This window comes from Strix uralensis, chromosome 10, assembly GCF_047716275.1.
Source record: "Strix uralensis isolate ZFMK-TIS-50842 chromosome 10, bStrUra1, whole genome shotgun sequence".
Taxonomy (NCBI): domain Eukaryota; kingdom Metazoa; phylum Chordata; class Aves; order Strigiformes; family Strigidae; genus Strix; species Strix uralensis.
The window spans coordinates 2,751,661-2,778,597 of NC_133981.1; the positions used below are offsets into that span (position 1 = coordinate 2,751,661).

The 26,937-nt window shown below is 42.0% G+C and overlaps 3 protein-coding genes and 1 long non-coding RNA gene across 5 annotated transcripts in view; 3 read left to right on the forward strand and 1 right to left on the reverse strand.

Annotated features, from left to right (window-relative positions):
• Positions 1 to 2,905, forward strand: part of TMEM43 (transmembrane protein 43) — an 18,646-nt gene extending 15,741 nt beyond the window's left edge. Inside the window, exon 13 of the mRNA XM_074878875.1 lies at positions 2,805 to 2,905. The gene's annotated coding sequence lies outside the window, so the exon portion shown is untranslated. The remainder of the gene's footprint in view (positions 1 to 2,804) is intronic.
• On the reverse strand, positions 168 to 13,656 carry XPC (XPC complex subunit, DNA damage recognition and repair factor). Of its 2 annotated transcripts, none has more exons than XM_074878873.1 (16): positions 13,494 to 13,656; positions 12,661 to 12,853; positions 11,777 to 11,904; positions 10,831 to 10,954; positions 10,120 to 10,204; positions 9,453 to 9,610; positions 9,121 to 9,241; positions 7,659 to 7,748; positions 6,288 to 7,220; positions 5,670 to 5,830; positions 5,335 to 5,416; positions 3,749 to 3,883; positions 3,076 to 3,245; positions 2,762 to 2,855; positions 2,153 to 2,242; positions 168 to 1,499 (listed from the first exon to the last, which is right to left on the reverse strand). In XM_074878873.1, exons 1-16 carry the CDS (start codon positions 13,597 to 13,599, stop codon positions 1,287 to 1,289), a joined length of 2,883 nt encoding a protein of 960 aa, XP_074734974.1. In that variant the 5' UTR covers positions 13,600 to 13,656; the 3' UTR covers positions 168 to 1,286. The 2 variants fall into 2 exon arrangements, with proteins under 2 accessions (XP_074734974.1, XP_074734973.1); XM_074878872.1 differs by lacking the exon at positions 13,494 to 13,656 and adding an exon at positions 13,112 to 13,271.
• On the forward strand, positions 3,804 to 8,641 carry LOC141947621 (uncharacterized). Its single transcript, XR_012630215.1, has 3 exons — positions 3,804 to 4,767; positions 7,974 to 8,028; positions 8,116 to 8,641. It is a non-coding gene; the product is annotated as an uncharacterized LOC141947621 (long non-coding RNA).
• Positions 13,657 to 13,676: 20 nt separating the features above from the next.
• Positions 13,677 to 16,757, forward strand: LSM3 (LSM3 homolog, U6 small nuclear RNA and mRNA degradation associated). The gene is made up of 4 exons (XM_074878876.1): positions 13,677 to 13,772; positions 14,727 to 14,837; positions 15,942 to 16,037; positions 16,356 to 16,757. Exons 1-4 carry the CDS (start codon positions 13,752 to 13,754, stop codon positions 16,434 to 16,436), a joined length of 309 nt encoding a protein of 102 aa, XP_074734977.1. The 5' UTR covers positions 13,677 to 13,751; the 3' UTR covers positions 16,437 to 16,757.
• The last annotated feature ends 10,180 nt before the right edge of the window (positions 16,758 to 26,937 follow it).

Genomic DNA, 26,937 nt, shown 5'->3' on the forward strand with positions numbered 1-26,937 from the left:
AAAACTAAACCCTTTTTGCAAGCAGCCAGCTCTGGGATATCCTGGGACCTGATTTGTGACTTCTGGAAATACTACGGTGTATTCTTACCTTTGTCTGAGTCCTTCTGGGAAAATGGAACTGCTTAGAAGAATGAGCTGCCTGGAGGGGAGGTGTAACGGACAACACCTTCTTTTTCCATACTTTATTTTGTTCTACAAATACAGTACAAAAATAGATTTTTTTCTGAATATAATTAAATGTAAGCCATTTTCTTGCATTTCAATCTTTGTGACAATGTCCAGACTGTTTTCCTCTCTATGTTTAAAGAGACAGTGTCAGTGTGATTTAGTTATAAAAATACTGTGAAAAACAGATCAGCATTTCTATTGCAAAACTGCAGGAAAAGCTAGTGTAGATTTAACATTCCTCTCTCAACAGTTTTTAAGCTTAGGTACTGGGTAGCATTTACAAGAGCTCTAACATTTACAAGGTTTCAGAGAATTTCGTTTCTGATGATGACACTTAGCCAGTTTTACATGTTTTGCTCCAGAACACATCCACATGGTCTTGGTAAAACAAAATGGAAACAAATATTTATATATTCAAATTACTTAAGAAGACATATTTAACCTTAAGTTTGAAATGAGGACAGGGCTTCTCCCTTCTAATGCAAAAGATTTCTGGAAGTAAAGGAAGATTGTAGGCTGAAAAGCCAAAACAGTTTTTGCAAAAGGCAGGTATTCTTTAGAAAGTAAATTTTCAGATTCCTCCAAATCTTGATTGTATGTTTCTTGACATCTTAGAGGAAGTATTTCCCCTTCTGTGATGATGAGACAGTAAGACCAGAGCTCACCACTGATTTGGATAAGGTATGAACTGAAGAGGGCGTTAGCAATCCTTTGGCCAGCTCACCACAGACTGCTAAATAGCAGCTGCGTGCTTAAATCTCAGCAAGCAGGAAAAAGTAGAAAGAAAAAGGGGAAAAGACAGTGCTAATGAAAGGAATGCTTTGGAAAACAGAATTATTAGTGCTGAGTGATACAAAAGAGAGCAAAAAGACCCAACAGCACAAAGTGATCTTCTTCGGAGGGTACAACTGCACATCTGCTTCTCATAAGCCCAAGGATAAAAGGATGAATCTAATTCCCTGTGACAGCAAAAGAAACTCTTGATACTGAATTAGGTTGGTCCCTGATAGCTCAGAAACACAAGTGCACAGGAAGACCAAGTCCTTAACTGGCAAAGGATACTTTTGTTGTGACTACTGTTCTTGCATCTGAAAACAGCAAAGAAAAGCTTGTTCTGATCACAGTTTCTCAAAAGGGAACAACTGTGCTGCTTCTCCTTTCTTTTCTCGCTTGCTCTTTCTGGTTGTCTTCTCTTCTTTTTTTTTCTCTAACTGGCGATTTTGGGGCCACAAAATGGCTGCATTCTCTATTGCAGTCTCTGAACTCGGACCTCCTTCTTCATCCGAAGAGAATCCCGCTCCTTTCTCTGTCTCGTGTGCTGATGGCTCAGCCTGGAAACAACAGGCATGAAAATGGAAAAGTTGCTCTAGAAATCACTCGTGACTACCCCTTTCTAAAAGGGTTTGTCTTCCATCACAGCCACACTTAACGACATTACGAAAGTTGCTTGCTCTGGTTTGGGCTTCTCACTCAAAGCAGGGTGTTTCTATTCCTGGATGTCAGGCATTGTTTCAACACAAGCAAAATATTTTCGACAACAGAAGAATAAAAATAAACCTGCTTGAAAAAGGTCATGCTCTTCACCTTTCTCAATGGGGAAAAGATTAAGAACTAAACCATCTGACTCTAAAGCAGCCCACTCTCATCTTGTTAGCTTCATGTTTGGCTTGGAGAAATAAATCTAGGAAGGGGCTATGTTGAAACAAAAAATAATACCCAAAAAATGATGCTTTGGGAAACACTAATCTTTTGTTAAACAATAATGAATCTTCATGAACATAATCACATCGAGTTTCTGGTGTAGTTTTTTTTATTAGTTGCTAGTCACATGCTAACAATAGGAAAGAAGATTTTTGAGCAACTGCACTCTGGAAGTTCTACACTCTACAGCTGGAAACAGCACATTGGAAAGACTGGAAAAAAGTCTCTTGGTAGGGAAACATCATCCTGAAAAAAAAAAATCACTAATAGAAATGCAGAATACCTTGACGGAGTAGCGTTGCTTCAGTCTCTCTCTGATGAGAAGTCCTTTTGTCAGCAGCTTCCAATTCCCCAGAGCTCTCTTCTCACGCTTCTGTACAGGATTGTTATTGAAAAGAGAAAAATTTACTATTGTAAGTTTCAATGCATTTACACCCACAGAAGATGGAAGTTTGAAGATTTTAAACTGCCATTAAAAAACACGCCAACTTAAATGTGTCACATTAAAAGATTATAGGCCAGTAGGATTCTTAAGAGTAAAATGTATTGGTGTGCAATTATCTGCTAAATATATAAATTACTGTCACTTTCTAATGTGCACCCTGACTGTGTAAATTACACCAGAACCACCTCCAAAACTTTAACTTCCTCTGTGTATTCCTCAATTTCCTTTCCCAGCAGCTGTGGAAAACTATTCCAGAGTGTGTGCTATTTCAGATATCGCTACACACTTGTACTGCATCCCACTGCAAGCCCAAAATGGGGCATCTGGGGGATGCCACTAGCCTCTCACGGTCACAGGGCTCCGTGTCTGTTGCTTACACAGCCCACAGTTTCAATTAAATTTACTTAATAAATGTAGCAGTAAGGAAGCTGCAAAAATACTTCTCACCTCCTTCTCCTTCTTTTCTATTTCTGCTTGTTCATTCTCCCAGGCAGCAACAAGGACCTCTTTATACTCCTCACAGACAACGTAGCCATCGGTACTAGGAAGGAGAACACAATCCTCTGTCAGCTACTAGAAGAAAAAAGAAAGGGAGCAGATGCCTGCTGACCCAGCCGAACCAAAAGCTACTCAATACTGACAGAACTGTCTGTCTCCCAGGATCTAAGTGAGTAACTCATCACATGTACTCCTTAACACGGGGTATACAACTTCTGCAGGACATCAAAATCTGTCAGCAGCAACAAAGCACCTTTACGTACACTGGGTGCGAGTAGCCGCCATGAAAATCAAATCCAGTGATGGCTTGAGCACAGTCAATGTCCAACTTCCGCGCCACTCTGTTCAGATTTGGGAGTCTCAGCTGCACGCAGCCGACAGGTAACATGGATGGCAGGAAGAGATAGACATTTCCATACTCATTCCGAGGAACCTGTTATTGCAAAATTAAAGAGAAATGGTGACACTCCTGCTCTCTGGAGAGAGGTGAAAATCCCTGCTGCTACTGAGGGACTCTCCCTTCCTCTGATGTGTTACATTCCACACCAATATTCAATTAATATTCACATGACAAAGCCCAAGCCTAGATTTTAGCTGCATGGTTATCTCCTAGCTATGTTCTCTGCCCAGGCCTTGTTACTCAGCCTATAATGCAGAGAATTAGCAAAACAAACACAGGCTAGGAAAATTAGGTCAACGAAATGATAAAGTTAGCAGTCTGCACTGCTAGCACTCATTGCTTGTCCTCAGGCAAGCAAGGCCTCAGCGAAGTGTTGACCATTTCCTCCTGGGTACAGTTACCTCTCAACTCTTAATCCTGAATCCAGATGTTACTGACTGATCTCACCTATGAAACATGCAACTTCTGGAAAAATACAGCCCACAGCTCCATACAAACCCCTTCCTTTAACACCAGCCCTCTGCATTCCTTGCTACCTTTCCATCCACTGCTATAGGTGGCTGATACTCCTCTGTCTGCCAGCGACCAAACAGTGCCAGGTCCTCTTTGTCCTGGTTTGCAGGCTCTGCCAGGCGTGCCTTCCTCGCCTGGTTGGAAAATCCTTTCACCATCTGTGCAAATACAACGACCAAGTCTGTAACACCACCAGAACAAGCTGCCAGCAATTTCAGACTTTCCTAGGACATCAAAGGAGAAGGTCTGGGAGAGAAGAAATGCCTAATTCCTAGCTTCAGTATCCATTGCTTATAAATGTGTATTGGCTTTGCGTGGGAAGGTTTTGGTAGTGGGGGGCTACAGGGGTGGCTTCTGTGAGAAGCTGCTAGAAGCTTCCCCATGTCTGATAAAGCCGTTGCCAGCTGGCTGCAAGATGGACCCACTGCTGGCCAAGGCTGAGCCCGTCAGTGACAGTGGGAGCGCCTCTGGGATAATGTATTTAAGAAACGGGTAAAAAAAAAAACTGTGGGAGAGCAATTGCAACCAGAGAAAGGAGTGAGAACACGTGAGAGCAACAGCTCTGCAGACACCCAGGTCAGTGCAGAAGGAGGGGCAGGAGGTGCTCCAGCATGGGAGCAGAGATTCCCCTGCAGCCCGCGGTGCAGCCCATGGTGAGGCAGCCGTGCCCTGCACCCAGGGAGGGTCATGGAAGAGCAGATTCCACCTGCAGCCCGGGGAGGACCCCACGGCAGAGCAGGGGGGTGCCTGAAGGAGGCTGTGACCCCATGGGAAGCCCACGCTGGAGCAGGCTCCTGGCAGGACCTGTGGCCCCGTGGAGAGAGGAGCCCACACTGGAGCAGGTTGTGAAGAACTGCAGCCCATGGGAAGGACTCACACTGGAGGGGTTTTGTGGGGGACTGTCTCTCCTGGGATGGACCCCACGCTGGAGCAAGGGAAGAGGGTGAGGAGTCCTCCCCCTGAGGAGGAAGGAGCGGTGGAAACAACGGGTGATGAACTGACCACAACTCCCATTCCCCATCCCCCTGGAGAAAGACAAATTGTGAGTAAAGTTGAGCCCAGGAAGAAGGGAGGGGTGAGGGAAGGTGTTTTTAAGATTTGGTTTTATTTCTTATTACCCTACTCTGATTTGATTGGCAATAAAATAAAGTTACTCTTCCCAAGTTGAGTATGATTTGCCTGTGATGGTAATTAGTGAATGATCTCTCCCTATCCTTATCTCCACCCACAAGCCTTTCATTACATTTTCTCTCCCCATCCAGCTGAGGAGGGGAGTGACAAAGTGGCTTTTGGCATCCAGCTAAGGTCAATGCACAGCACCTGTATGCAACAGGGAGCCAGATCCTGCAGTTCATATAAAATGCTAGGATGCCTTTGGAGAAGATGAAAAGGGTGCAGTTCTGCTAGATACCCTTGGGGTGGGAAGAAGAGCTAGCTGGGCTTTGGGTAGTATACAGCAGCTGTAGGCAGACAGATTCACAATGCAGCTACCACAAGTCATACAAGCAAGTGAGAAATCTGCATCTGCTGGCAGAGAGAAGGCAAAAACCAAAACAGAATTGAACTTTAGAGGGCAGACATGTTGCACAGGAGGAAGACAAACCCTTACCTTGTAAGGCACTTCTCCAATTCTCACCACCCGAGCCTGCTTCAGCCAAGTGTCCTTGGAGTGCAGTGTGTGTACGCAGTCTCTAAAAAGGCCAGAAGGAAGCTACTATAAGAGTTTTGAAGTCTCAGAGACTTCAAAACTGTTAATCATGTGTTAGGAATGGTAAAAAAGCCTGTATTTAAGTGATATGCAAATGCTCTCTGAGCAGCTGAATGCCTCACCCCGTCTATGCCTGTGGCCTAAGATACTGCTGACACTATCATGGTCCTCACACAAATTAGCTCTTAAATTTGTTACAAAGATCAGTGGCACATGACAACATGTGCACAACTCACCTGGAGTAGACAGCCTCTCCCCTGCAGTACCCCAGGATAGCAGCTGACTCCGGATAAATCGCCTGGTATTTCAACAGGTGCCTCCTCAGTGCATAAAGAGGGTGGTTTTTGTACTCTCCAATTGCTGTTGGTAGAGGCTGATCTTGAAGCTTAACTTGAAACTAGGAATTATACAAAGAGTGATTTCACAACTCTCTTGTGCTACCCTTTGTAAGAAAATGATTATAGTAAGAATCAAAGGAAAAAAACACTGGAAACTTAATCAGATGAGCCAACATTCTTGCTGCAAACAGGTACTTAGATGTGCACCCAGATCTATGTATTTTAAAGACTCTCTCTGAGGAGGGTGATGCTAAACTGTACAGAAAGCATAGCAGTAAGTTTGCAGCATGGGCTGTCCAGTACTTTTGCTATGCAAATTTCTCTGAACAGCCTCCATTTGATATTATTTTAATCTATCCTTGTATATTCCCTTTAAAACATGCTCAGTCTGAACATTTCAAGTTCAAATACAAACTTCCTCCCTCCTGGAAAGATTCCTAACGATTTTTGCCTGAATGAGAACCCCAGGACTGAACTCCTGGCATTAAATGTCCTGAATAACCTATTGCTATTTACCTCATTTTCCTCCTTCTTGTCTCTTTCCACATAAGGACTTTTATATGGCTGCAGCGTGTCTTCCCACCACTCAGGGTCCACGCGGCTCTTCCTTGTCGCGGTCATCCACACTGGGTCATACCTTTGTGTCACATCCCTGACACTCCCATCGTTGTCAAACCCCACAATGTAGGAAAGTGGCTTTGTGGCATACGTGAAGCACAGCTGGGGCTGGCCAACGGTGCCATGAACACAGTCTACACACACCCACTTGTCCTCACGTTCAAGGAAAACCTCCAGCCACTGGTCTGTGCCCAACACTTTTCTCACCTCCTGCTGTCCATCCTCCTCATCACTAGAAATTATCTTGTTTCTCTTTCTCTGTGCATGAGGCAAGGCTGGAGCTGTACTTTTTGCTGGCCTAGGCTCAGCTCCACATGAATTTTTGGACAGCCTCAATTCTGAAGTCTCAGTTTTTGGGCTTTTTATAGGTGTTACCTTTGACTTCTGGGAGCCCAGTGACCTCCTCCGCCTTTTAGAGACAGTTTCAAAATCCTCATCAGAGAGATCACTCTCCTCTGACACCTCGAAGTCCGAAACACTGTCCTCATCACTTCCACTCTCTTCTTTGTAACACACTTTGGAGGCCACTCGTCTCCGGCGATCATTCTTGGGCCTGACTGGCACATCTTTTTCCGCTAAGCTGCTCTCCTCATTACTAGCTTCCTTCTGTTCCTGGCTGCCTGTAGTCAACTTTGCCTTGGGTGTCCTTTTGGTCTGAGCAGTTTTGAGTTTCTTTGGCTCCTTGTTGCCTTCTTCACTCCCTGAGGATTTCTCATCCTGCTTGACTTTTTTGCAGGGGCATTTTTTTGCCGCAGCTTTGGGTGTCGTGGCAGAGCTTTCCTGTGTCCCAGAGGTACTGCTGAGAGACTGCCTCTTGGATGAGCTTTTTCCCTGCGAAGAAAGAGGCTAGGTCACTTTTATCATAGTGGCTAAGAATATGTTGAAAAAAGACTGAAATCAGCATGAGGCACATGCAGACCAAAGGCTGGCGGGCATGGACAACCTGTATGTCTCAGGGACTTGAAAACTTCAAACAAATGGCTGAAGACAGGTGCACTCAAGCAGCAAGTGTTTCCTGTCTGAATTTTAAAGAAATTAAAAACCACTGAAGCATAAGAAGTCTTTGCTGAAAGACATAAAATTAGTGGCTTTTTTAAAGGAGAAACCTAAAAATTAAGGGTTTGTCTTCTGCACTACAGACAGAACATTGTCATCACCCTGGGTCATGCAGTAAGTGATTCACTTCAAGCTCCAACAGCCAGAGTTTTCTCAATCCTACTCTCTAAACCAGTGACCTGTTCCTCATTCCACACACCCCACAAAAACTACCTTTGCTTTTGTCTCCTTGAGAGGAACAGGCTGAAAAGACAGCACGAGGCGACACAGCAGCTGTAACGCTCGCAGAATAATTAAAAAGATCTGCAAAAGAAAAAATAAAGCATGTTTAACCTTTTTTCAATGTCCATAAAAAGAAACTTCTTGAAACTCTTTTACAATCTGGGTTCTGCCACAAATCATTTTCATTCTTACCTTTTACCCAGTGCTGTACACAGTAGGTAGCCCAGTTGCCGTAGTATTAAAGCATTGCACGGTCTTCTCTGGCTCTTATTTATGTTACTACTGTTATTATCTGTTAATTCACAGATGAGGAACCAATTCCTAAAGAGGCTAAATGACCCATCCTGCTGGAGCAGATGCAGTAAGTCACTCAAATTCTATCTACCCTATCAGTCTCTCATTCTTGAAGAAAAGTGAATAAGATAACTCTGAATTCTGCCTCTCAAAGGTGACCAAAGCCAACCACAGCCCATCAGCTGAACCCAGCAGAAACACCAGCCACCCAGAGAATGTCATCAGTCACAACTGAGTGGCTAACAGCTGTGACCTGGCACCTGCCTTCCTGCATGGGACTCAACTGAAGCTGCCTAAGCAAGGCTTGGTTTGACTTTTCCTCCTGTCCCGGGAAGTGACATCTCTGCATTTCCACAGCAAGGTTGCAAAGCCACCACAACAACTGCTTCCTGTTTTGCAGCAAAGAAGCTGCAACATCCCTCTTTATCAGTGACAGGGCAGAGCTGCAAGCCATGCACCTGCAAAGCAGCAGCTCGTTTCTGCTGTTTTAAATGTCCCCTGTCAATTTGATCTTCTATGTTTCCCCCTCCCTCAGTTGTTTTACCAAAATTTCTATGTGACTTGAAGCAACTGACTCCACTTTTCCCCTTAATCAAATTCCACCATGAAATGACTGTAGAGCTGAAGTCCTTCTGAAGCCTTGGCCTTGGGCTGCTCTAAATCAGAGCTCAATTCCTTCAGCCTTCAGTGGTGACTCACAGTAACAAATTACCAACCTTCAGCTCAAAGATCTCTAAAGAGTTTCTCTGGCTGCAAGTAAGCCCAAGAATTCCTTCACTCAAATTAGTATTTCAGAAGAAACCTATTAAGTTGGTTTTCTTTGATCTACACTGCTAAAGCAATATAAAGAAGCCAAAACATACTTAGGAACAAGTAGCTCTATACACTATACATAAAGACATCCACAGTGGAATGCAGAGCACACAGTGACGCCAACCAGAACCAGAGGCTCCAGTTAGGCACAGTTCAAACTGAATAATTTAATCACAGAAGGACTCCAGATAAAAACACAACAAAAAGCCACAGAATCACCTACGTCACCCATTTGTTTTCTCCAAATCCATCCCTCCAACACCACTTTGTGTGCGACCCGAGAGCACTACAGCACTGACCTAGCATCCAAACTCAGCAACCAACCCTGCACTTCCCAGTCACTTACATGAACCAACTCTTCATCATCTCGTCCAGCGTAGATGGCAAAGCGCCTCTCCAAGGTCGCCTGAAGGGGCTCTCCTTTTTCAGTGGAAAGCTCATCATTGACAGTGAAGGTTCCAACAAACCTGAAATATGAGACACCTACTTATTGTCTAGTGTTTGTGACTGTGTTCTTAAACTTCAGAGTTCATCCTTTCCTTCTGCAAAAAGGACAGACTCTCTCCCTTGTATTTAAAATCAGAAAAATCACTGAAAACTGGTAATTACATTTACCCCTCTCCCTGAAGCCTGGCTCTACATTCTATGTGATAGCGTGATTAGGAGACAGAGTTTTACCATTTCACCAAGTTGGAAAGATAGAGGAGGTCCACTTGGCCTGCAGACACTTTTGTGAAGTGGGTGGGGATGATGGATAGACCAATGGCATGAAGATCTGGCTGGCTGCAGATCCTGTTCCGATAGAAACCATTTGCTAATAAACACAAGAGGTGAACCTGAGAGAAAAAAGTTTCTATAGTGAGTTCACAAGAGATTTTCTTTGCTGGAACTATTGTCCATGGTATAGACAAGGAAGGCTTCGCTGCTTCTTTTAACCAAGACAAGCAGCAGTGAAGCCTCCCAGGCACACACAGGGTGGACACCGGGCTGTCTGCAGATTACCATCAGAAGACAGCAAAGCTGTGAAGTCCCTGTCAGCGCCTCCTGCTCTACGTGACTGACACTTTAACCCCGACAGAACGAGCAGATACATACTCAATGGATAAATATGCACCCTACTCACATCTGGTTTGAGTTAGAATTTTACTAATGCAGTCGCTAATGTTTCTAACTTACAGTTTAGAAGTATAATGAGCATTTGTCAGGACTACAGCCTTTTTATTTCTTCGCTTCTAGCCATGGCCCCAAATTATTTGATCAAAATTAAGTTTCTTCTCCATTACGAACCAGTTCAGACATCTTTATGCTGAACTTTTTCTCTGCCAGGTTTCTCTGTGACCAATACCTTATGTGTGTCCTCACGAACCTCCTTGCTGAAACGTTTCATCATTCTCCGAAGATACATCTCAAACTCAGCTTTCCTTTTTTCTCTGCATAAGATTACAAAAGAAATGGATGTTGTGGGTTTTCTATGAACCTGCCTTTCTAGATTCCTGAACTGGATCAGTTCACAAAGAGAATCCACCCCAGAGAATCTTCTCTGCACGCTTCACAAAAGTTTAGTTACTGCCTGTGTGAATAGGCATGCAGGTTACATATGATTAATGAACCGTGAACTCCATGTACCCGACTACTGAGAGCTTGGGTATATTCAGAAGGCCTAAATTCTACCTAACCTTATGTGCCTACAGTTTTCTACTAGACAGCTTTGGACAGCTCCATCCTAAACTTAAAATTCACTGTCTGAATTGTTTGACTTTTAGATTACTGCTAGCATTCTGTTCAGATTTCTGGAAAAATGGCTTTCTCTTCATTGATGAAATCTTTTAACTAAGAGGCTGAAAAACCTCCATTCCCACCAACATCCACTGAAGATTTCTGGTAAAATTGTCATGTGTAAACTGTTCTCCATCCCCTGACCTCGCATCATTCCAACTCAATAGTCTGCACAAAGTGGGGATTTCCACGCAGAACACAGCAAGTCAGTGACAGTTAAGACTGAGCATATTTTTAACTTCATCCCTCAATGGCCCTCCACTGCCTTCCCTGTTCTTACCTCCTCTCTCTTTTCTTCAGCTGCTCTGGGGTTTCAATCTCTATCTCAACAGGATTGCTTGGCAGCACCACTGCTGGAAGAACAGCTGCTTCTTCTAACTTATCTGTGGCAGGTTCCTGGAGTTCTGGAAAAATAAAATATTACTAAATGATAAGTAAACATGGAATAGATGCCCCAAGGAGATGTGACAATGGCATAACAACCTACCTAACATGTTCAAACAACCTACAAACATCCCCAGTAATTACCAGCTCCTGGATCTTCCGTAACACTGTGCGTGCTCAGTTATTTCAAATAACTGTGGGCCACCAGCCACCTGCTTTTGAGGAATCAGCTCAGCACAGTCTAACGGCAAGTGGCTGCCACAGGCAAACTCAACGAAGAGACAGGTGAACGAAGCAGATGTGACTTGGAGGGTACTTGCAGAGTAGCAAAGAACAAAACTGACAGCTGTTCACTTTAGAAGGCATAAATCCGTAGCAACAAAATAGGATGGTCATCATGATTCTTATCACAGTTTGCTTATGACCACCTAATCATACAGCTCAGTTGGTTTCATCTCCACTTTCCTTTACTAGGAAGTTGCAGTTTTGAATCTTCAAACTGAGTCATTCATAGCTGCTCAATACTAGACAACACAAACAGCTGAGAAAGTGCTTTGTACGTGGTAGCATAATTTTAACATAAGCCAACAAACAGTCAAATTCAAGGCACTACTATCATCAGGTCAGTAGTTGTCTGGCTTTTTTCTACTTTGGAACCATTCTAAAAGCATTGTAAGATACGAGCTTTTAAAGATACAGATATGCACATGGAGCATACTTTAGGTATACAAAGCATATACCTTTACCTGAATGCAAATGAGAAACGGTTCAAAAATCAAATCACAAAAAAAAAGTGTATAAGAATATTTACTCCTTAATATGAATAAACATGCAATTGTTACCATCCACATCCTCCCATTCATCTTCACTTTCATCATCATCCTTGTCAGTATTCTCTTCATCCATCTCTTTTTTAACAGGAGATTCTCTCTTCAACTTCATCTCCTTCTGAGGGGGCTTCAGGGAGTCACTGTTAAAATTATCAAAATGGCTTTAGCATCAGGAAACGTAGGTGCTTGTTTAATTAAGAAAAATAGAGAAAGAACACACTAAAAATAGGGAAATAAATGAAGCATGACCTCTGCCTCAGTAACAACAGATTGAATATTTAACAATTACCCCACAATTTGCTTCTCTGTAAAGCAAACTGTCTTTGCCATAAATAACCATGGGCTCCACGGAGCAACATTTTTTCAGTTCAAACTTAGGTTCTGATTCTGCAAGGATGTTTAGAAAGGAAGATGACCGGACCTACAAAAGGCCCCATCCTTTACAACTTCTACAAATGAGTACTTGGAGAAATGGTTCACCAAATCATTTGCTACATGGGCAGACCATGCTATTATATTTGGATTCCAAAAAACATCAGAGAATGCTATGTTTGAAGATTTCTACTCATCACTTTAAACCCAAATCTTAGGCCAACATTTCTATTAATGCTGGATTCCATAATGCCTCCCTAGTCCTGTGTAAAAACTGTAACAAATGAAATAAAATTTTATATTTAAAAGGCTGAATTTGAAAAGGCTCATATATTTGCTTCCTATACAGACTATCTTCCTCAGGACTGACTGTGCAAGGAAAAAGACAGTACTTCTGTTCAGCTGTGTGACACAAATGTACTAAATTGGACTGACAGCCTAAAATAAACTGCTGACACGCACATATGCAGCACAAATAACATGAAGAGAAAGCTCCTATAGACTTGAATGATAAGTAAACATACCTGCACGTTTCCTCTTTGTTATGATTCCCTTTATTTCTAGTATTTTTTTTATTTTCTTTTATTAGTGATTTTGCCCCTTTCTGATTTGAAGGCTTATTTCCTGAGTTGGAAACTCCAGTATCATAATCTTCCTTCTTCCTAGCTGGAGCTTTTAAATCATTCTTTATACTGGGCTTTTTCTCTTCAAAATTATCTGCATGGGACAGAAGAAAGGAAGATATGTTAAGGGATGAGTTTCATCTCCATGGCAATCAGAAATAGTAAATCCACAGACTTCATTAGAGCCAGCTACAGGAAAAAGTAAGCACCCACAATGACAAACATATCATTGCTTGTGAATAAATCAGTAGGAATTGAACAACCTGTTTAAGGAAAATACAATAACGTAAAGCACAAAAAGTACATAAAGATTCCTACAGTCAGTGGGTCAGCTGAAAAACAAGCATCATACCTGCCACTCACAAGAAATTATTATTTCGTGAGGCTGCTCCGGAGAACTTTTTTCCAGGCACCTCCTGGGACACGGACCTGCGTGTCACGGCCGCGGCCCCGCCATGGCTGAGGCGACACAAACCCTCCCCGGGTCACTCAGCGCCCATTTTCGTCAGTGCTTCCAGACAGCGTGCGGGGCCCATCCCACACACGGATTTAACCCCCCCAGCTCTGCGCAGACGCTTACCCACGGCTCCAGCCTGAGGGAACGGCCCTTGCCCGGCCCCCCCGACACCCCCCCCTCGACACCCACGGCAAACACCAGAGGCCTGCAGCGGCCCCAAGCCCCGGCGATGGCGCAGCGTCCGGCCCGGCCCGCCACGGCCTCCCTCCCCACTCACCCTCCTCCTCCTCCTCCTCCGGCTCGCCCCGCGGCACCCCCAGCCCCCCGGAACGCCTCTTGCTGGCAGCCGCCGGCCGGGGCGATGCTTTGCGCTTCCTGGCCATGGCGCCCCGCCAGCAGCGAGTCAGGCTGCGACCCCTGCCGCAACCCCCTGCCCTGCCGCTGCCGCTGCCACCGCCCCCCGTCCCGCCCCCGTCGGAGGGGAAGGGGAAGGGCCATAAAGTCTCGCGGGAGAAGGCGGGAGGCGGTTTGAAAGATGGCGGATGAGGTGGATCAGGTGAGCTGCTCTCCGCTTCCCTCAGGGCGGGAAGCAGCGGCCGGGCCCCTGTTCCCGCCGTCTCCCGCCTTCCCTCCGCGGCTGCAGGGCCGTAAGATGGAGGCAGGCTTTGGGCTGGGGCTGGCCGTACCTCCCGGCACAGCCCCCCGCTTGGGCTCCTTCCTGAGGCGCAGCCCCCCCGGCGGGAAGCTCTTTCCGTCTGAAACGAAGTTACTCCACGGCCTCGGTCCTTGTGCTGCCGCCGGGGGTGTCAGGAGGGCGGGCGAGGCTCGCTTCGGGCCCGTTTCCCTCAGGAACTGCCGGAGGAGGGAAGTGGCGGGAAGCCGCTGAGGAAGATACCCATGGCTCTGCCTCAGCGAGGAGGAAATAGGTAGCATGAAGGAAGGCGTTCACAGATTTTCGCTGTGATCCTGAAAGTACACCTTTCTCCCAAAAAAGAGACCTCAGCTCGGTGTGCGCTCAGGTTTCTAACCGGGTTTGAGGCCTGGCCTGAGTGCAGTCTTGTTGAGCTAGGCCTTGGGGGAAAGGAGACAGGGGTGGGCAGTGTGTTGCCCAAATAACTGAGGGGTGCTGTTGAAAATGTCAGTGTGTGTTTGGGGTTTTTTTTATCCTGGGCCGTGTGGTGGCACAGGTGTGGTGCTGGCTCAGGCTGAGCAGGGTTTCATGCAGTGTGGATGATGGCTGCTGGTAAGGAATAGAGTTTACACAACAGTACGTGTGAGGTGTGATGTTCTGCCAACTAAACTGAAGCCTTTTTAACTCATTTTACTCAGGCTGGGGAACACCTGTAGCGTGGTAGAACCAGCCGCACTCGGGTTCAACAGAATGTGAAGGAATGATTTGGAATGTTTGCATCTATGTTCTTACCTGTTTGTTTTCTGTGTCTCTCAAACACTGAGGAATGGAAAAGTTCACAGCCTTTTTCTGTACAAATAACTTATTTTATTTTTTTAGCAACAAACAACAAATACTGTAGAGGAGCCACTTGATCTCATCAGACTCAGTCTAGATGAACGAATCTATGTGAAAATGAGGAACGACAGAGAGCTTAGAGGCAGACTACATGTAAGTAAAACTTATGGAACAATGCCATGCTTGTTCAGCTAAGCACTGGGAAGCCTTTTTTTCATGTACAACAGTATTACACAAGCTTACCTCTAATATTCCACTTATTGTTTAAAAAAATAGTTTGAAAACACAAGTAATTGTATCTCATAGTTAAAAGTGTGGAACTGGTTAGAGAAGGTAGGTTAAAGATCATCTTAGTAATGAAGGCTGACCCCTTCATGTTATCACATGCGATCAGTGGAAAAATTTAATTTGTTCAGTACTCTGCTATTAAATGCTTCTCTAGAGAGTCTAGAGATGTATTTTGTTTTTCTTGTCTCCTGAATGATACCAAGCAATTCATTCCACTGCTTTTGGCTTCTGTTTCTGTGACATAAGCAATAATGCTTCAGGCCTTTTCTTGTGAAGTACCTTGAGGTCTCTTTAAGACTGAATTAAGAATAAGATTATCATTATCAAACAAATATCTTGTAAGGCACACTGTGGGGGGCATGATGGGTTATGTACTCAGCTGGATTCTCTGCAAATCTCATTTGTCTAAGTGTTTTCTTCTGAGAGTGGTGTGTCTCTTGACAAGACAGATTTTTTGCTTTCTAACAAGTCAATCATCTTTCCTGAGTACTGTACTGTGTTGGGGAAGAGAACCAGTTGTCCCATGTGTTAACTGGGCCCCAACTCCTTTGGGAACACAAAGTTGAGGAGGGATCCATGAGGCACACAGCTTTCATATCCGTTAAGGTGACCCCAGGCAATTGGTTGAAGGGGCTGGACTGGTAGCAGAGAATGTGTAGCTGGTTTAATGTTAATAAAGTGTGTCTGCGTCTGAGTTCTTGTGTGCGTTCTCACTGAATGCCTCAGAGCTATTTCCCAGAGGAGTGTTTCAGTAAATATAAATGTCTTCCTATTTTTTTATGCTGCAGAGTACTGATTTGTTGATGTTTGCTTGGAATTCAACTGATACTACTTTGTTTTGATGCAGTGGCATATTTTGCTCAAAATTGGGCTAAACTAATTATGTCTGAAAGTCTTGCTAAAATTCTTGTCTTAATAAGCTCATGTTTGAATTCTGGAAGAAATAATAAACTATCTTCATTCCTACAGGCATATGATCAGCACTTAAATATGATTTTGGGTGATGTGGAAGAAACTGTAACTACAATAGAGATTGATGAAGAAACCTATGAAGAGATTTATAAAGTAAGGACTTAGTGTATTTATCCCTATAGAAAACTTTTCTAAAACTAAACTATGTTATCTTGTTGAAGTAGTCTCTTGCTGACTACTTTTTGAACCAAGATCTAATAGAACTTTTGGGCAAATTGTTACGGCAGTACAAAGGATATCTGAAAACTTGATGTTAGTTGTATCGATCTCTTCAGCATGCTGGAATGTTGTACACTGGAGATGGTGTTTGTTGGAGTTGTTTCTGATTTTTTTGTTGCGGTTGAATTCGGTCATATGCTTAGCAGATGTGTTTTGTAAACTATGCTTTTGTTTTTCTTTCCTTCTTCGTAGTCTACCAAAAGGAATATTCCGATGCTCTTTGTCAGAGGTGACGGCGTTGTGCTTGTAGCTCCCCCGTTGAGGGTTGGTTGAAGCGACAAAGGATCTAACCTTGTTGGAAAGTTTCAGGCTTTTGGACAGTGGTTTGTGTTTTGATCAAGTGTCTGAAAATTCTGTACATGTTTTTTATAGGATGTTTTTGTCTGTTCTTTTGGGAAGGGGAGCAAAGGGGAACCGGTTTGTCTTGCAGAAAGTACATGTAGTCAATTGAAGCCAACCTGATTTTCTCAGAATTAATGTAACTGCTGTAAATTGGCTGGTTTGTCACATCAGTAAAAGAATCCTTCATTTTTTCAGTTGTGGTGATAGCACTGTCTTAATTTTTTGTTTTAAATAAATTTGGTTTATCTTTCAGATTTGACTTGTGGTTTTATGTTGAAAACATTATTCTTATGTTCTCCTATAGAGGTAGTGCTATATTAACTTGTAGTATGTAGCCTCACTTTCTGAGAAAATAGTAACTGTTGTGTGTGTTAACTTCTGTCCTTACTAATACCCGAGTCTTGCAGATTGGTGCTTGAGGGGGCAATACTACATGAATGCTATGATTTATGGCTTTTCTTTGTTCAAATTCTTGATGCATATCCTTGTAGCAGAGAAATAGTGTGTATATATATATGCATCTTCCACTTAAGATACATAAAGAAGATGGGCTTCTTAATGTTTTTGGATGTTTTTATTGTGGCTTTATTGACAGAGCTATGGCTTGCAAGGCCGTAAGTGGAGACTGAGGTGGTTGCCTCGCATGCTGTTGAGTTGCCTGCTGCATGCATTCATTTCTTGCTGTCTGTAGCCTGTTTCAGTTCTTGAATACATTAAATTCTGCTGAATGCTGAAGATGCTCATTAGTTATCTGCAGTGAAGGTGCCCTAGAACCCTGAACAAAGCTCTCTTTAATATATAATTTCTCATGCCCATCCTTGTATTCTCCTTGTATAAAAAAAAAGGCACTTGTGCTATAAAATGTTTTAATAAATATGTTTGAAAGGCATGAGAGAGATATAGGTCTACACTGGGACATCTCCTACAGAGCTTGACTTGTGACATAATAAACTTAATTTATCTAGGTTCTTAAGCATGCTCTGTAGGCTTAGCAAAAGCAGCTTGCTCTGGCACTTTCTCCTACAGTTAAAAATCTTCATAACTTATGTCCATAACTTGTGACAGTGGTGAGGAATGCAAGGTCTGCCTTGGAAGGGTCCAAGCCACATTCTTCTTAAAGGGATACTAACATTTTTGGCAATAAAATACATACACTCAGATGTTGAATGTGTACTTCATGGTCTTCGAAATAAGGAAAGCAGAGGCTGATAAAAGATTGGTCTGGCTTCTAGGTGGCATCTCTGTAATGTCCTCTAGTATGAGGACAATAGGAGTGATAGCTGAAGCTGAAATAGTGAAGCCACTGCTGAGAATTAGTGTGTTAGTAGCAATTATAGCCTTAAATTTTCAATCACATGGAAACTTGCTACCATATTCCTTGCAGTTCTTTCTAGAAAGCACAAATCACTCGTATACACACGCAAGAATTTGTTACCTCAAACCTGTGCATGATGCGTTTTTTGTATATAGGTCTCTTGTATGCAAATAAAAGAAGAAATCATCTGTATAACTAACTACTATAACATTATTTGAATGAAGAACAGGTGTGCAGTGGCTTTCCAGCAGACTTCGTTCACTGTCCCATTCCTGGTTGAAGTTAGGCTGGGCTAGGATGAAAACAATTTTCCATGATTCTCACCTCATCCCTTCCTAGCATGTTGTCTCTGCAAGAGTAAGCTCAGCAAGCATCAACTCCTGTTCCATGCATGCACAAACCTTGACGTTGGGAGAAAGCTAGTGATACTACAGCTTCCCCTCTGGAAGGGGTACAAGAATGACTGCACTGAGATCCTTTTTAGTCTATCATCTTCTCTCCTACCACTCTAGGAGGCCAAAATAAATGCTTAGGGGGAGAGAGTAAGAATAGGTGAACACAGTGATAGTACTCCAGTTCCCTAGCATCTGCACATCTGGGAAAGGAGAGAGTATGTTTCACAGAACCCAAAGGATTTTTCTTCCATTAATTAGTCTGCATCCTTTTAGGAGTCTGGTAAGCCCCTTGCTATGTATCGTTACGGTATGTCACAGGCTGAGCATGTGTTCTCTGAAGAAATATTTCTGGTTTTGACTTTAGGCTTGGTTTTGAGCTTGCTGCCTGTCACATTCATGTGTGTGACAATGTTGGCTTGGTGGTATTCAGAGAGAGTGCAGAGTGTACATTTACTTTTCCATCTTTTCTACTAATTGTCCTTCAGTTTTCTCTTTTCCAGGTTGCAAAGAAATTTTCTATTTAATCATTTTTGATGAAAGCTGCTCTGTTCCTTTTTGTACTATGTGATTTTTTGTATTGGAGGACTGACGTGATACATAAAGTATTGGTATATCAGGAACTTCTGCCTTGATAAATTTTAGAATTAATATCTGCTAATAAAACTTGTAAGGTTCTCTGAGAATAATAGAGATGTGAGATCTATTTCCTTTACTTGAGCCATATTTGCCAGCATAACACACTTATCTGTATGTCCAGTATTTCTGTATTACAGAGTATCAGCACAGTTGAAAGAGGTCAGCTCACCTGACATAGCTCACCTAAATCCCTGTAGAACTCTTAAAAATATGTCTCATTTGTCAGTTTTAAGTGAGAAATTAGGCATGGTGGTTGCTAGCTCAATTATTGTCTAATCGATTTCTTGGGTATTTACTGTCTGATTATAAAGATCTATTATTGTTTATGTTGCTGAAATATTTAGTAGAATCTTTTACTGACCCTCCAATTTGAAATGAGCTCCCCAGTGTGGGTGCCAGTCTAAGCTCCTCTGATGAATGTGGATTAAAAAAACCCCAACAAACATTTAAAAAGCTTTTCTGTAGTGTTGTCTGTTTCCTACTGTTCTTTCAATTCTTTGATCATCTGTTGGCTGTAGTAACCCTTTGTCATGATTCTGGCTCCTGATGTTTGAAAAGAATTTATCATTAATTATCCTCAAATAATTTCTCAAATGCCTTTTCATATTGTCTTTTAGCCTGCCAGAATTTTTAATATTACTCAGCCTCTTGAAGCTTGCCTTTTTATTTCTAGTAGCTTTTTATAGACAGTAGTAGCCTTTCCAGTAGCCTTCTGGTAGTTTTTAGCCTTTGGACTGCATCTTTTTGATAGGTGGCAGAGTAATTTCTCAATTTTTTTGTCTTCAGAGAGTTTCTATTCTGCCTGCAAACGTTTAACTCAGCAGCTCTTTTTAAACAATTTTTATTATGTAATTGCCTTTTTTCGGAAGTGCTGTTATAGTTGGACCTCTGGTGTCTTACTGCTTTTGTGAGAGTGTCAGCTACCTGTGAAATTTCTGTGTGGACTCATTGTAAAATTGACTTTTGACTCTAACTCATGTAAGGACGCTAGATGGTGCTGCATTTCTTCAAATTCAAGCTTGGTTGGCTTTGCCTGATTGATGTATGTAGCCTGTGTCAACAAGCCCTGTAGTTGTGCAATTAGTCATTTGGTTTTAATTAGGATGGCACTTGCTGACAGTTTTAAATTAACTCTGCTGCTCACCCGTGAGTAAAGATCAAAATAGGTTTTGATGTTTATGTAGGCACAGACCAAGCCCCCAAAAGAGTTAAAGTAAAACAGTATGTGGCCTTGCATTGTCAGAGTTGAAAAAGCATGAACTCCAGGCTTGCAGCTTTGCTAGTAGCATTAGCTGAAGAATTGTGCCGTATAGAATAATTTGTGGTTAACCACTTTGCTGCTAAGCACTGCTTGGAGAAGAACAGCACATTGTTGTGTGTGGTACAAGGCTGCTTCTGCACCCACTGATTCGAGGGCTAGTTGTGTGGTTGTCCAATAACTTCCCTGGAGAACTTCATTACACTTAAAATTCAGCAGGGTGAACAGCCTGCACTTAAGAATGTATGTACGTTAAACTCTGAGTGGCAAATATTTCAGTTTATTTCAAATCACCAATGCTGCTGCCTTGTTTGAATGCACAGGAATAGATTTTGATCCAGTCTACGTATTTGAACAAGATAGAATTTTGTTCTAGGTCATGTAGCGTTTGGGGGGAATGTTTTTTTTTGAAGTTAAACAGAGGTTACATTATGTGTTTCATTCCTATTCCCCTGCCCAGGACAAGCCCAGGATTTGGATAATAGGTTCTAGTAAGATGTGAGCAGTGTGAGCAATGACAGACTGCTTGCAGGGACTCAGGGTTGGAAAAGCAGGACAGTATTGATCATCTTGAGAGTTCTGCAATAACTCTCTCATCTTGGTGCTTCTCCTCTTGTTCTGTAGGCATTTGAAATCTATAATTTGAAATATTTAAGAGAACAAAGTTTGTAAGCCCTTAGAATTCTTATTAGAACTGTAGCACTGGGAAGGGAGCTGATTCAGTGCAAGATGACAAATGTTGTGCATTGTTTTTTGGACTGATGATGACATGTACAGAAAATCCCATCAGGCTTATTAAGGTTTAAGGCATTCATGCCAAGATCGTTGATGGGCTGAATACATCATTACTGAGGGTGTAGGACTCCCATGTTTCTAAACAGGAAGCTGCTTTCATATACCAAACAAAAAGAATGGGAAAGAAAAATAGAAAGTTCTACAGAAAATTGAAGCACAGTGTCCAAGCCAGCCTTTTTTTGGGGGAAAGAATGGGTGGAAGGAAGAGAATAGATGATGTGGGTTGGAGCGGAAAACAAGAACCACTGACGGAAAAAGATGTAGTCAGAAACCCTGTTTATGAGTGAATTTTTTCATTGTTACCCAAATTAGTTTGAATGCAAGAGAGGCCCACTCCCAAATTTTGGAAACTTAGGCCAAAAAGCCTATTTAGTTTTACAATGGCATTTGATTGGTTTATGATGTGACTGCCTGCAACAGCAAGGGACTAGGCGTGCTGACTGTCTGCGTGGTGGACAAACTGTTGCAGAAAACACTGCATAAACTTTTGGAAGAGTTGGGTAATGACTGATCATGAAAGGAGGGTTTTATCAATGTTTTGCTATGTATGGTACATGGTAAACGTGGAGATTTACTCAAGGTGCATATGGAAATCTTCAGAAGAGATCAGAATATTCCAGTGTAAGCACCTTATGTGAATTAGCGGATATTTGATCCAGAGTATGGACAGTGTTCCTTAGTCATACATTTTTGTATTTTGAAAGTAAGGGATAGCATAAATCTTAAATGGAAGAGGTGAATTTTCTTATTAGTGAAAATAAAATGTTCATGGAGCAACATAAAATAGTTCTTGAAAACTGGTATAGTTCCACTTGTTCGACAAATGGAAGCCTCAATTCCATAAAGTCTGTTGTGATAGTGGATCAATTTTAGCCTCTAGAGGAGACCTTAGTACTGCAAGTACCTTAATCCTGTTCCTTTCTTATAGCACGCAGCTGTCGCACATCATCTCTGCTGGTAAGGAGGCTGCTAAAACCTTTGTTAGCACTGGCACAGTTTATTAAATGACTGATAGTCTGATCACTACCTAATAGAACTTGGTTGTGGCACTTCTGCTACAGTAAATTTTCATTTGCTCTTCTTGAATCCAGTAAAGTGTTGGGCAGTAAAAGCTCTAGTACTAGGTCAATCATAGCATCACACGTGTGTGGCACTGGAGCCTATCACTTAACGCTAATCGGGGTGAAATGCTGTGTAAAATTTTTTCTGAGCAAGTCACATAATCCTTTCCTCAATCTGCTCTACGAAAATCACAAAGAACTTTCATGAAAGCAAACTTTTTCCTTTTAAAAAGAAGAAAGTATGCTGCTCTAAATTTAAGTTAAAAGTACCTAGAATATTGAGTATAAAGCCTATGGTCATAACTGAATGCATTACTGAATTCTTTCAGAGCCTTCAAATTTCAGTGGCAGGGAAAAAATTGGAAATAAGTTGTGCTCCAAATCTTGATTTCTTTAAATAACCTCTGCAACAGATGAGTCGTTGTCACTGATCCTTAGCCTATAATTGCTCTGGTTAAGTTGGCTTTTTATGCTGCCAAGGTGACACAGGCTTAGGTAGACCTTGCAGCAGGTAACTGTTTCTAGTTCATCCTGTGCTGTAAGTGGTGTGGTAAAGCAGTGTGTTGTAGTTTGTTCTGTTGCACCTATATTTAGTACTTTTTAGTACTGCCCAGATGTTGCATTCCAGTGGTTAGCAGAGGTCTGAGGAAGAAATGAGATATCAACAGATAATATCTGAGAGCTAATTTGATTTGTTCTAGATTTGTTATGCATTCCTCCAAGCTGAATGCTTATTGACTGAGGTGCTGCTTATAAAAGGCAAGAGATCCAAAGCTCTTCTGCAACCCAAGAGAATACACTATAATTAAACTGAACACAACTCAAACCTTCTGATCATTATTGCTGTCTGTTGGCATCATTTAAATATTCAGAGTTGTTTTGGTGTTAATGTGGTTCTACCCATAAAGCACAGGCTCTAGTCTCACTACCAGCTAATGGAGATTTTCCTCACGATTAAATGTTAAGCCTTTAGAACTTACTTGTCCTGCATTCATTCCCTGAAAACCAACCTAAAACCAGCAATGCTATATGCATGAAGCTTCCAGATTCACATCCTGTGGGTAACGCAAGAGATCTGTCTGCTGTCCTCAATCCTAAAGCCAGGTGTCATAGCTATTTTTTCTTTCTTGAGGCAATGTAATATCTATACAATGACTTTTTTTTCCCCCCTCATGTGCAGTCTCATGAATTAAGGAGAAATAATTTACATGTGGGGTTTCGAGTGTTGAATATGAGGTTTACTGTGTAATTTTCCATTACTTCTGGTTTGCTCTGGGTTTTCTTTTAGTACTGTTGTCCCACAGAAGAGTTACACAGTTTCATTCTTGTGAAGGGCTCTGACATCTCTGGGATGAAACTTCCTGAACAGGCATTTCTCTTTATCTTTCTGGTACCAGTCTTGATACACAGCTCTGCCAAGAGGGTGAGCACTGTTCTTTGGCTGGCACAGCTGCACAGAGAAGACAGTCACCCACAGAAGTAGTAGTGTCATCACACAACAGATCTGCTGATTCTTAATCCAGTGTCTCTTCTACAGTCTGGATTCTTTCAGCATAGTTCTGCCTCCTATAATCTTGATTTCTCTTTTTGTAAATGATGCAAGCTGTTCATCTGATTCAACGCAAGTAACTCATTTGATCACAGAAAAGTAAATTTTAAGGATGTAAACAAAACCACTGACAAAATCTCCCTGTGAGTTGCAGAGCATCTTTTGAACTGATTGTCCCCCCACTTGTGTCTTTGTTTAATGTAAGCCTTGCCTGTGGCATTACCAGTTGCACTGTGCTAATGTTAGTCATTAATCTCTAGGATTTTTATTTCTGATGAGAGTTAAATGATGCCTGAATATTTAAAGCCATGGAGTTCTGGGTGCAAAATGTACCTCAGAATGTTTGAAAACTTTGAGTCTGGCTCTAAAATTTTTCCATGTCCAGAGATGTAACATATATGTGGTCTTTGTAGTATTTTCTCCTTCTAGCTGGAGATGAACCCTGTTATTCCTGCATTGTTCTGCTCAGAGATATTCTAGTCTTGGAGGAAATACGATTTTGCGTTTCCACTCTTGAAAGCTGCTGCTACAGCACTGCTTGAGTTCTCATCTCCTGCATGCCTAGCTGATAGGTGCAAGTCTGTGTGATGGATGAGGGAGAATTTCCAGGAATTTAAGTTTTTCAGTGCTTGCTGATAAAAGTGCTTGCAGGACCTAAGTAGGAATTGTTTGCAGTGTCTGAGCAGCTTGGGGAGCTGACACAGGGAGGTGATGTGTAGCTTTAACCTGAATCAATTTTCTAGTCAGTTCAGGGAACAGGAGCTGCTTAAGCCAGCACTGCAATTGGGGAGAAATGTTCATTAAGCTACTGCTTAAAGTAACATCAGAGTCCTCTTAGTGATGAGTGAAAGTTTCAGCATCCCCTCTTTAGGTTGTTAGCGTTGACATGAAGCAGGAATATATACAAGAGCGTTCAGAAGAACTGGACATGGTGGGAATTGTGGTCTCAAAAAAGAATTCCCAGGGTGTATATGGAAGGTATCCCCACTCATATTTAGCCTATTAAAGGTGTAGACATTTTAAAAAACAAACAAAAAACCCCTCAGCTAAACATGTGATATTTAAAAGACTATGTTCAATTGAAATTTGAGATGAATGTTCAGTAAGTTGTTTGTTTTTCTTGCTTCATCAGAAGGTATTCACCCACATCTTATACAGCAGAATCGTGAGATTCCTATACAGAGAGGTTGTAAACAGAGCGTGAAAATACATCATGCAAGCAGCCAGTTTGCCTTGAGCGGTTTTTTGTCTTCTGCAGGGCCCTGTTGCGTAACTGTTCCCTTCAGTCTGGCTCTGGCGTTTAGGGGCTGGATGGCTACGTGAGAAAATAATCAGAACATTTGCTGCTTCTAAGGACTGGGGATTTCTGGAGAAATCTGAAAGTTGTGCATGTAGTAATAGCATCCAGAGAAGCAAGGGTTAATTTCCATAGGATTCCTTCCCAGAGTTTTTTTTCCAAATAAATATTCTTTATATATTAGGAATAAGCTTAGTATTTTGTATCCTTTGAGCAGTAAGCTTGGGAGAAGAGGCTTTGTCTTATTTTGGTGGGGTTTTTTTACTGTTCTAGGGAGTTGTGTAGGGTGACTGCTAATCCTTGATGTGTGTCTAAGAGCAGCAGGAGCAATTACTGAAGGTCATGCTGACCTCAGGCTAGGTTTCTTTTGTTTTTAGGTTGCTTATTAGTTACCCTTCTAACCCAACACCCTTTGTTTCAGACAAAAAGCTGTTGCAGGAATGCAATAGCAAGGGGAGGAGAAATGCTTCATTCATAAATCTGAGAGCATTTACAAAGGAGGCTATAAATTATTATCTAATTTATTTCATCTGAAGAAAAGAAAGCAGGATATTGCAATTAAGCATTTGGTTCAAGATTGCATGCTGAGACTCTGGTAGAACTGCAAATAGGGTACATTGCTGTCTTCTGTAAAGGGTCTCTTAAATCCTAGAGCCCAGTAGTGCAGGCTGGACTGTGAGTGGATGGATCATTGTTTCCACTATTTACTGGTAACATGGAGCAAGCTGGTACCTCCAGTACTGAAGATATTGGAGGAGGAATTAAACTGAACCTATGGGATAAAATTTAGTTTCCTTCCATACATAATGCAAATAAAAGTGAGAAATGTTAGTAGAAAATAAGTTTCAGTTTTAAGATTTCTGTGGGGGTTTAATATTGAAAAGGTGAAAAGATGAAAATATACTTTTAAGTGTGGGTCTTAAAAACAAAATCTATCCTGAATAACTCAATCTCTTTCTCTACAGAGAGCTGATAGTGGTTGATCATACTGCCGTAAAGTTCAAGTCAACAGAAGGTAACTCAAAAGACAGAACAGAATGCTAGTCTAAGAAGTGAGATGTGATCCTTGGATTTGGTCCAAGATTTGGGAATGAGAAATTACAAATTTATTCTAGTCCTTTCTTATTCTATTGTCACAGCTAAATAACTTGGGTGTCATTAGCACAACTGATACTTGTATAAGGACTTTTTGTACTGGTAGCTCTGGATCTACACTAGGCAGTGAACTGCCTTGATTGAAACTCGTGGCATGCAAACTCTTTGTCTCTGCATTTCAGGCTGTACCTAGCAGTTTTACAGGTGTATTGAGAACTTGTCTGTACAATTTTTTTTAATAGTAAGATACCATATCTGTATTTAATTATGATAATAACTTTCCACTGACAGTCTGGAAATGTAGATTATGCTACCAGATCTCTTCATTAGGATTATACTGTGAAGTCCTCTAGAGGTATTACAGAGATACAGCTGAAACTGCCTTTACTCAAGCTTCTTTTTTCTAACACTCCTTGTTATTTAACACTGGGTTATATGATATAAGTTATCTACTGTGAAAATCTGCTTGTTTATGTGAAACTTTGCATGACGTTATTCCTTGCTGTCTTTTCAGACATCTTTACAACCAAGCATATACCCAATTTCTATATGATTTTTGTTGTGTATCATTGGGTTTTGGTGAGGTAGGAGGGAAATGCACTTGGTTTGTATTTTTTAGTGACTTGTAAATATATTTGTAGTATACTTGTAGGACATATATTACATGAGAATGTAGTTCATCAAGAATTGGCAGACTGATGGGTGAGTATGTACACTGTCAATTACTAACTTTTGAACAAGAAGCAGCCCTGTGGGATCTGGTTACATAAGTTGCACCTAGGTCTCATCCTCTTGAAATCCAAACTAAGCCCTCCAGCCCCCGAGTACTTAAAGATATAGCAAGCTGGGAGCCTCCTTGATTGTGGTGTGACAGTACGGCTCACGGAAGGTACAGGCCCTAGCATGTGATATGTGTTAGGTTGGAGCAAGATGGAGCACTGCATGTTGAGATCCTATAGTCTCTGTGGGCTGTACCTCAGGGTGCTGAAGATGAAAGCTTCAGCGGTGTGAAGTTGTGCGTGGGCTGTGTT

What these genes read in the sequence shown, in the direction of transcription:
- XPC (XM_074878873.1), bottom strand. Translation starts at nt 13,599, where the DNA reads ATGGCCAGGAAGCGCAAAGCATCGCCCCGGCCGGCGGCTGCCAGCAAG. An exon ending in TTCGTGAGGACACACATAAG is followed by an intron (nt 9,611 to 10,119) that starts GTATTGGTCACA and finishes TTTTTCTCTCAG; the next exon opens with GTTCACCTCTTGTGTTTATT. An exon ending in GGCGGCTACTCGCACCCAGT is followed by an intron (nt 2,856 to 3,075) that starts GTACGTAAAGGT and finishes TCTCCTTCCTAG; the next exon opens with TACCGATGGCTACGTTGTCT.
- LSM3 (XM_074878876.1), top strand. Translation starts at nt 13,752, where the DNA reads ATGGCGGATGAGGTGGATCAG. An exon ending in AGCTTAGAGGCAGACTACAT is followed by an intron (nt 14,838 to 15,941) that starts GTAAGTAAAACT and finishes TCATTCCTACAG; the next exon opens with GCATATGATCAGCACTTAAA. An exon ending in CCTATGAAGAGATTTATAAA is followed by an intron (nt 16,038 to 16,355) that starts GTAAGGACTTAG and finishes CCTTCTTCGTAG; the next exon opens with TCTACCAAAAGGAATATTCC.